At 43.0% G+C, this 9,561-nt stretch overlaps 1 protein-coding gene across 3 annotated transcripts in view; it reads left to right on the top strand.

Annotated features, from left to right (window-relative positions):
- The window catches only part of NANS (N-acetylneuraminate synthase), a 173,061-nt gene that overhangs the window by 145,521 nt on the left and 17,979 nt on the right, over nt 1-9,561 (top strand). Inside the window, exon 1 of one of the 3 annotated variants that reach the window (XM_083593809.1) lies at nt 2,653-2,686. The exons of the other annotated variants lie outside the window; for them this stretch is intronic. Coding sequence (XP_083449935.1) covers nt 2,668-2,686 — 19 coding nt within the window. The 5' untranslated portion in view covers nt 2,653-2,667. Of the gene's footprint in view, nt 1-2,652; nt 2,687-9,561 lie in introns of those variants that run through there. 3 annotated transcript variants of the gene reach the window in all.

Genomic DNA, 9,561 nt, shown 5'->3' with positions numbered 1-9,561 from the left:
AGTAAGGGAAAATGCCTGTGCGTGTTATGGAGCGAATGCACGGATCGGAGCCATGGCTGCCATCAGTCAAGCAAAGCGGGAGCCGCTTACACACTCTACGAGGCTCTCGCTTTGCTTGCTTTAAAGCGACCTGGAGCCGGGGAGGAGGGAGGGAAGGAGAGTCATGGCAGCAAAGCCGGCAGCAGCCGCTTACACGGGAGGAGGGACGGAGCTAGCAAAAGTCCGTGCGCTCTCTAAACAGAGCAGTGAGGCTGCAGAGGGATGGCAGGAAAGATAAAATTTAAGCAACCAGCAGCAAAATAAAACCAACCTCGAGCTCTGAGCCAGCGCAGTGAAAACCAGGAAGTAAAAAAAAAGGCTGGGGAGGGCATGAGGGAGAGGGGGAAACTTCGCAAATCCCCGCGTCTCAGCTGATCCGCGGGGACGGAGCAGCTTATTTTCAGGCAGGATAGATTTGAGCATTGTCTGGGTCCTAGTGCCCCTACCGCTTTTTTGTGCTCCATTCTATTGCTGCTGGTGGCTGCTTATATTCAGGCTGCAAGGAGGAGCGCTTTTACACAGCTAATGGCGAATCCCCTGCAATCCAAGTCCTCCTCACTTGCTCAAATCTATTCTGCCTCAAAACAAGGAGCGGAAGGAAAAGGCTGCAAACTGTTAAATGGAAAAAAAACCCAGGCACAGGGCAAATACCTTAAGTATACCTTTAAAGCAACAGTGCTCTCCCCCCCCCCCCTCAGCTCGCAGAAAAGCTCCTTCTCCACACACCCCACGCGTGCTCCTTGTCCCTTGAGTTCTTTTCCTTCCCTCCCCACTTAAAACGTGGTTACAAAGCATGGATCCACATGGATCCTCAGGATTTTTGCATTGGGCTACCCCAAACTCACTGTCAGATCACATGTCTGTGGCCACAGCATGAACCATAAAAATCATACATCCACTGTTTCGTTTAGAATATTTTTTCCTTGTTTTCCTCCTCTAAAAACTACATGCGTGTTATGGTCAGATGCGTGTTATAGAGCGAAAAATACGGTATATGTTATCGCTCCCCAAGTAACAATCTGGCGATGGGACGGCGAGCAAATCTTAAAATCCTGGCCTGGTCCTGCCTGATTTACGGATAAGCTAAACAAGCTATAGCTTAGGGCCCCACTCTCTTAGGGGCCCCCAAAAAAATTTAAAGGGGGAAAAACCTGGATATATATTTAAAAACAAAAAAATTATATAATATTGTTTTTAAATATATATCCAGGTTTTATATATATTTATATATATGACAATTAAAATAAAATAAAACTACATACAGCAACAGTGTTTTGTGTTGTGTAGGCTCCTATGATATTGGTAATGGGCCCTGCCTGCTAGCCTGCTCCCTAAAATATGAAAAATTATTTTAAGTTAGAGCTTAATAATTATTTCACTATTAATATACTACTTCTTAATTGTATTTCACTATTGATATACTAAATTGTATCTCAGTTCAACAATTACTTTGATAAAATACATATTTTGTTATGTGCAAATGGCTTTAGATACCTATTAGGTCCATAAATTACCATATAGCATATACTCAACACAAAAAAACAGCCAGAATTTGTTGACAAAGGACAGCTGGACATATAAAGGGCCCCATTACCTTCAGGAGCTTAGGGCCTCATCAAACCTAAATCTGGCCCTGCCTGGTCTGTCTGTAGAGCAGAGCTGTTATTGGCTGTGCTCTATATTAAGACACGCACAAGGTTATGTCCTTTTTTATTACAGATAGGTAGCCGTGTTGGTCTGCCATAGTAAAAACAAAAAAATTTTTTTCCTTCCAGTAGCACCTTAAAGACCAACTAAGTTAGTTCTTGGTATGAGCTTTCGTGTGCATGCACACTTCTTCAGATACTGAAGAAGTGTATCTGAAGAAGTGTGCATGCACACGAAAGCTCATACCAAGAACTAACTTAGTTGGTCCTTTTTTATTGCGGATTAGGGCAGCGTTCCTAAACATACTTCCTTGGGAGCCTGGCTCATTGAAACTCACGAGCTGAGTAAAACATGTTTAAGATTGATCTGGAAATGAAATGGGAGCTTGGGTGCAGTGCGATCTTACACACGTCTACTCAGAAATAAGTCCCACTGAGTTCAGTGGAGCTTGCTCCCAGGTAATTCTGTATAGGGTACAGGCTTAGGTCCTAAATTTAGGATTACCCTTTGCATGGGAGTAAGACCCACTTAGCTGGTTGGGACTGACAACACTGTTTTGCTTTATATTTTATGGGTGAAACCAGTGGTGCTGCTCCTTTTTTATTTTATAAAGGTGCCGTACTTACCACCATAAGTGCCACACTTTTAACATTTAGTGGGGGGAAGTGCCGGTACTCCTTACCCTTGAGGACCCCCAGAAAAAAGCATTGTGTGAGACCCTCCTATTTGAGCTATGTTGAACCAGATAGCACACCGTGGCCTAGCAAGACCCTTGTTTGGAATCCAGTTATGACAATGTGGAGTGTGTGGGAACTCACACGAACAGCCTCTACAGCTGTAATCTTATTTCAACAGAAGGTGGCCTAGAAAGATACAATTTCTCTATTTTTTAGAGTGAGAAAGGCAACAACTATCAACATTATGAAATTCCCTGTTATGTGGAGATTAGGGTTTTTTTAAAAAATGGAATGAGGACCTAAGATGGTACAACAGACTACAGGTGGGGATAACACTTTTGAATATGTATCGACCTCTCTAAAAAAATCACCAAAAATATCTTGCAAACAGAAAACTATCTCAGCAAGTGGGGAACTAGCTTAGAACCTTTCTCTCTGATGTGTTAGTTTTCTGCCTTCATTGTGACTTTTATGTGAAGGATCATATGGTATGGTCCACAGCATTTACCGTTTTATTCTGCAGGCTTTATAGATCCAGTTTAAGGGTGTGTCCACTACGATCAGTAGAGAAGCTTTGAAGCAGTATTGCAGAGCTGTCAGTGACTGTGATACACATTCATTTTATATTGTGCTACATTTATCCCTTTTTAGACTTTCCTTGAAAGGGGGGTGGGGAGCAAGCATATGTTCTGTTTCGTCGTCTAACTTCCACTTGTTTTTATGAAGGTTGCAATAGAGCCTATGGATATATATGTGTAATGTACTATTCTGACTTTTCCAATAAATACAGGAAGGTCATATACACTCCTGTACCCCTATCACACATTCAAAAAATGTGTGAGAAATGTGATGGTTTCTAGTCTCACCAGTTTCATAGGTTTCATTGTGCTTCAGGTGCTTTCAGACTACAATTCCCATCAGCCCCAACATGGCCAATGATAATAGATCATCAAATTGTAGAGTTGGAAGGGACCATAAGGGTCATCTAGTCTGATCCCCTGCAGTGCAGGATTTTGCTTTATTTTTTGGCCCAATGTGGGACTCAAACCCACAACTCTGAGATTAAGAATCTCATGTTGAAATTATAATGGGAATCATGGTTATCTAGAGGGCCATGGGTTCCTCATCCCTGCCCCATTAAATAGTGCCCATGTTGCCTAGCATACTTTCCCTTTTCATGCCTGAAGCCCTTTAGGAACTTTTACCTGGGAAGTGAGATTCTCATGAAATTGATATGCATTTAATTTTTTGAAAGTGCCTTTCCAAAACGGCATTGTTTTTACATATAGAATACTCAAGTTAAAAAAAAAAAAAGATAGTGTCCTTAATAGGTCTTATGCTTGGAAGTAAATTACATTTAATTCTGTGGGGCTTTCTCTCAAGTATATGTGTGTTTAGGATTGCTGTCTTAGCATTTCCCCTCTCCTGCCAGTTTCCCCCCTTTCACGACTATTATTAAATGGTTACTTCTTTTAATGTAAAACTCCATGCCTGCAATCCATTTTCTTGGGGTTGCCAGCTGTTTAACTTGCATTGCCTCTGCACTGTTTACACTTACTTGAGATGCAGAAACAAAGTAGGAGAAGTTTTGACTGCATGTAAACCAGAATTATGAAAGTGTGGCCTGATAGATATTTGCATAGCAGGCTGTTAAAAGCACAGGAACAAGGCCGGAAAAAAGCCCTGTATTTATTATGAATCCTTACTGGAGCAAGATGGTCTTAAGTTAGTTGCATAGAACTTTACATCAGCCAGTTCCGCTGACAAGCTTTATTGTTTCTCATTTCCCTTCCTTCTAAAGGACAACTGGTTCTGCTGTCTGTTATAGTTCTCTGGAAATGTGTGTAATTGTAAGCTTGGTTGCTCAACTTCCAAAGCGTTACTGCAGTCAGAGTCATCCTAGTCCCTTGGTTGGCAACTAGTTTTGTTGGAATGGAAGATCTAGTGGGCCAGTGCCCTAGACTTCATATGCAACCCCATGGCCTGCTCAAAGTACAACTCTCTTCCCCGGACACCCCCCCCCTCCACGCACCACAACCTTTTTTCACCTCTATTGCAATTGCGGGAAGGGGCAGCAGGAGACAACATATTCCTCTTTATAGACCTGGATTTGGTGTAATTTCTGCTCCTCAATTCATCTGAATAAGACAGAGCAACCATGGAGTACACAGCTACCTCGTTTAATATGTTTGTCTGTGTGTGGATATATTTACCGTATTTTTCGCTCTATAACACGCACCCGACCACAACACGCACGTAGTTTTTAGAGGAGGAAAATCCGTAGGCATGCCACCCGTAGGCATTCCCTCCATAACACGCACAGACATTTCCCCTTACTTTTTAGGAGGAAAAAAGTGAGTGTTATGGTGCAAAAAATACGGTACTTTGTGTATTTACAAGTCACTTTTCTGTTAAGAAAACCTGCAAAGTGTCAGGAAAGCACCTAAAAACTTCCTGTGCAGAAGCACTCTATTAAAAGACAAAAGTCCAGTTAAAATGTAGCTAAAGAACAGTGGTGAGCGGCATTAATAATTAGGGATACTCTAGTAAATGTATGTCTTCACCTGTGAAAAAAATGCAAGCAGAGAGGAAATGGGCTCTTTCGTTTGGCCTGCAAAGCTACCATATCAGGGCTTTTGAGCAAGCTGATTGTCTACCACCTTGGGGGGGAATCTATTCCAAATTGAAATAATACTGGATACAATGTTGTTTTTCCAATTGTTAGTATACTACATAGCTTTTGATTCTATCATGGCACCCACGTCCAGGTTGTACTTCAGGCAAGGATTATTTCTGGTTGCTTCTCACTGACAAGCTGCAGTGTACCCATAATCCATGACCTACTATCTGACTCTGCTCCTGACTAATCAGGGTTTTTTCTGTCTTCACCTCGCCAGATTTCTCCAAATTGCATGCAACTACCTCTCATGTGCTTCTGGGGGCTGTATTTTTTCAATATAATAAGTGGTCATCCTAGGGATAAACAAATTCTTTGTTCTCCTTTTTTATTGTTTAGTGGAATACAGCTACAGCCTAAAAGCCAGACCTCATAATCCTATACCTAAATCTAATTAAATTCAAAAGTCCTGGATTACAGCATTTAAATGTGTTTAGGATTGCAGCCAACCTTGGGTTTAGGCCCATTTAAATGATATGGAGGATTTGTACACACTCCTGTTTACTATGCATCTAGTGCATTCTCACTGCTGGTGACGTTAGCTACGGTCCATGTCTATCCTGTTGTTTCTTATGAAATACTGCACAAAATATTTAATGAGTTTGCCCTCAAAACCAGCTTCTATCCAAATTGAGCAAAAAAATAACCTAGCTGTGCTTTTAAGCCAGTAATGTGTACACAGCCTGTATCCGATGAACCCAATGAGCTGCTTCAAACATTAGATCGCAAACTTGCTAGCAAGACCTGGATTTTAACCATGTGCAGCACCTAGCATAAAGTTACCAGATTTTTTTTCAATGAATCCGGGGACACTTTTTATCTTCAATGGATTTTGTATGGGGACTGATTTGTAAATCCGGGGACTGTCCCCGGGAAATGGGGACGTCTGGTAACCTTAAGTCCTAGCAACATACATGCCTTAAAGATTATTAAAGGAGCTGGGTTATTGTTTAGGGGGGCTGTTTGGTGAGGGCTGTTGCTATTGTTGCTGTCAATTTTTTGGATCTTTATATTGGATCTTATGATTTATGTAGAAATGGTTCAATTTGATCGTGTGTGTTTTGATGTTTTGTTTATGGTTTATGACTACTTTTGTTATGTTCGTAGTTATGTATTTTTTATATGTTATAAGCTACCTTGAGCATGGTTTTAACTTTGGAAAGACGGCATACAAATAAAATGATTGATTGAAGTTGTGAAGGACAGCTAGCTAGGACCTTGAATTCTTGAGCAATCTTTTTGCACTTGCTGTACGCCAGGATTTTTGGACTTCTGGGAAACTTTAAAAATGAGACTTATCCAAATAGCATTGTACTAAAGATATGCTCAAGAATGTATGGATTGTGAGAGACCAAGAACTGAACAGACGTTCAATGCAGCTCCCTCTGTGAAATGCCCTCAGCCTAAGCTAATCAAGAGGAAAAACAAGGGCAGATTAACCCTTAGCAACCTGCAGTGAAGCATGCTTCTAAGAGAGTCCTTGACTGGTGTTTCTGAGAGTTAGGAAGCAGAGACAGGGCTATGGGGCTCCTGCTGATTTTGGGGGGTGGGATGGGGAATGGATATATATTTTCCCCCATCCTTGCTTAGGAAGAAAAGCTCCTACAGGGGGATTTTGAGCAGGGGGTAAATTGCTACAGGAAGAGAAAGAGTTAAGCTATGCAGCCACACACACCCTCCCAACACACACACTTTGCTTAAGATTGCAGCCTCTGAGGCAGCTGGGTTAAAAATAAAAATGGGTTAGGGACACTGCATATGTCATTTTAGCCAAGGAAGGAACACTGAAAGGCTGTGGCAACTGGTAGCAATTTGACATGGTAGGGCTGCAATTTTTAACCTTGCTGTTTTTATCACAATAGGACTCGTACAGAACTTATTTAGGAAAGTGAGCCATTTGACATGTGCAGAGTGTCATTGTCTCCTCTCTCTAAAATAAAAGTAAAAATCAATTATTATACACACACCTATGGACAGGGAAAGAGCTTCCACGGCCAAAGTATGATTTTCAGACAAGATTGACTCCATACCTCCTATTTGGAAATTAAGCATTGTGCATAGCGAATTCATGTATGAGTTACACCTACACATCTGTTGCCAAAAACATGTTGCCAAAACCCTATATACCAGCAACCATTTTGCACAGGAGTTGCATTCCTGACCCCCGCTTGTGTTGGTAAAGTCAGCGGTGGAGCAAGCCGATTGGGCGCCTGGGGTGGCATGCATGCCCTGTGCCTGGGGGCGGGGCCAGTTGCCCACAGGGTGGGGCAGCCAGGGCAGGACGCTCTGCAGGGCCTCCGAGGAGTCTGCCTATCTCCTCCCACTCAGCCACCCTACAGCTGAGGGGGAGGCAGCGAGCGGACCATTTGGGGCAGCAGGGAGGCGGCGGGCGCCCAAGCCACCGTGTCACTTCCAGGAGAGCCGCGTGGTTCGGGCGCGCAGCAGGCCCCGCGGTGAGTGCCGCCCGGCATTTTGTCACCCCCCTCAGTGATGACACCCGGGGCAGCCCGCCCCCACTGCACCCCCCTTCCTCCACCCATGGGCAAAGTGTGTGTAAGCCTGTTCAGCCCCTTTTCTGCCTACTTCATGGGTCGGCACAATGTGCACATCCATGATTGTGCATCATTTGGATGTGCCTTAAATGATTATTGCCTGTACACAAATGTGAGGAAAATGTGTGTCCAGCTGCATAAAGCTTTCCTTCCCCCAAAATCATTTTAACTACAGTATTCATTATCCAAAGTGGTAATTTATCCAAAAAGAGAGAGGTTGTTTCATTCAAGCCAGGGCACAGCTGAACATATTTGCAGTGTATGGCTCAGTCCTGACAATGTGAAGTCTCTGCTCATGTGCAGAGTCATTACACCAAACTAATCATAATCAGCCTCAGATATTTTTCAAGATTTGGGATACTATCTCCCAGGTTTGGGAAAGGATGCAGAGTCGAGTCATATTCAAACAGGCACAGAGCCCAAATTTGTCATTTTAGAAATTCATTGACAAATTCACAAGACAAATTCAAATAGTGACAGCATCCCCCCCCCCAATTCCTGTGCATTCAAGATATATACCCTGCTAGGGGAAGGGCTGCTTGGAAGCAGATCCACATACCTTTTCTGGAAATACTCTGGAAAATACTCTGTAATTACACACAGTTCAAATCTACCTTATCTGCCCTGCACTGCCCTGTCAGCTGCTTCTGTAACAGCAGCTTTTAATGAATGAATATAGAGAAATTATTAATAGTTTGTTGCAATTTATACGGAAGCCACCCACTATTATGCCTCCCAGAAAGATAAATGCAAAATGCAAAATGATTAAGTAAATTCATTTATTGAAAGAGACTTGCTGTTGCTTCCTTGCTCTTTCTAGCAAAGTCACAAAACAATACTGAACTCAGCAAACAAACAAACAAAATGCTCCTCAAATGAGGAAGTGTTTCCTGATGCTTCTCTGGCCTTCTGGGAAAGCATGGGCTAATGCTAGCACATAGGCCAGTTTTGGAAGGATTGCTGACCCCTCCCATATCTGCTCTGGTGACTGTGCTGGACAGGCCCCATCATAACAGATGGAATAAGAGTCTTTCTGCTAGGGCTAAATTTCCTGCAATCCAATCAGTCATATGGCTTTTCCTGCTTAGAGACACATGGGAAGCACCTCTTTGCCATAGCCATACTTTTGGATTAGGATTGGCTGAGTGATGCAGAGAGCTGATCGGCCAGAGAATAGGAGATTGTCAGATATGTCCCTGTATAGGAAGTATAAGAGAGCCAGTGTGGTGTAGTGGTTAAGAGTGGTGGACTCCTAATCTGGGGAACCGGGTTCGCGTCTCCGCTCCTCCACATGCAGCTGCTGGGTGACCTTGGGCCAGTCACACTTCTCTGAAGTCTCTCAGCCCCACTCACCTCACAGAGTGTTTGTTGTGGGGGAGGAAGGGAAAGGAGAATGTTAGCCGCTTTGAGACTCCTTTGGGAAGTGATAAAGCGGGATATCCAATCCAAACTCTTCTTCTTCTTCTATAAAATGGGGGGAGGGGTCAGGAAAGAGTGATTTTGAAGAGGAAAAGATGCTTGACATTTTCCTAGGGAGGTTTGTGCCTTAGTAACCTCAGTGGACCAGCATCCATTGCCTTTCCCCCTTCCTTTTAAACCTGCTATGCTGCTCTCACTTTTCATAGCAGCCAGGCACGCAAACTAAAATGTTATGTCAAATCTATGATTGCTTATAACATTTGTTTGTTTTATTGATTGATGACATTTGTGTACCGCCTTTCCATCCAAGGATCTCAAAATAGTAAGCATGGTTCTCTTATCCCAGTTTTATCCTCACAACAACCCTGTGAGGTGGGTTAAGCGGAGAGACAGTGACTGGCCCAAAGTCACCCAGTTAGCTTCCTGTCTGAGTGGGAATTCCAACTCTGGTGTTCCAAATCATAGTCCAACACACTAACCATTACACAAAACCCATTACAGGGCCCTCAATCAGGATTTGGAACGTGACACGTGGGTTAAACCCCTTTTC

This window comes from Podarcis filfolensis, assembly GCF_964270895.1.
Source record: "Podarcis filfolensis genome assembly, chromosome: 17".
Taxonomy (NCBI): Eukaryota; Metazoa; Chordata; class Lepidosauria; order Squamata; family Lacertidae; genus Podarcis; species Podarcis filfolensis.
The sequence above is the reverse complement of the archived record's forward strand: the minus strand, read 5'-3'. Positions and strand labels throughout refer to the sequence as shown.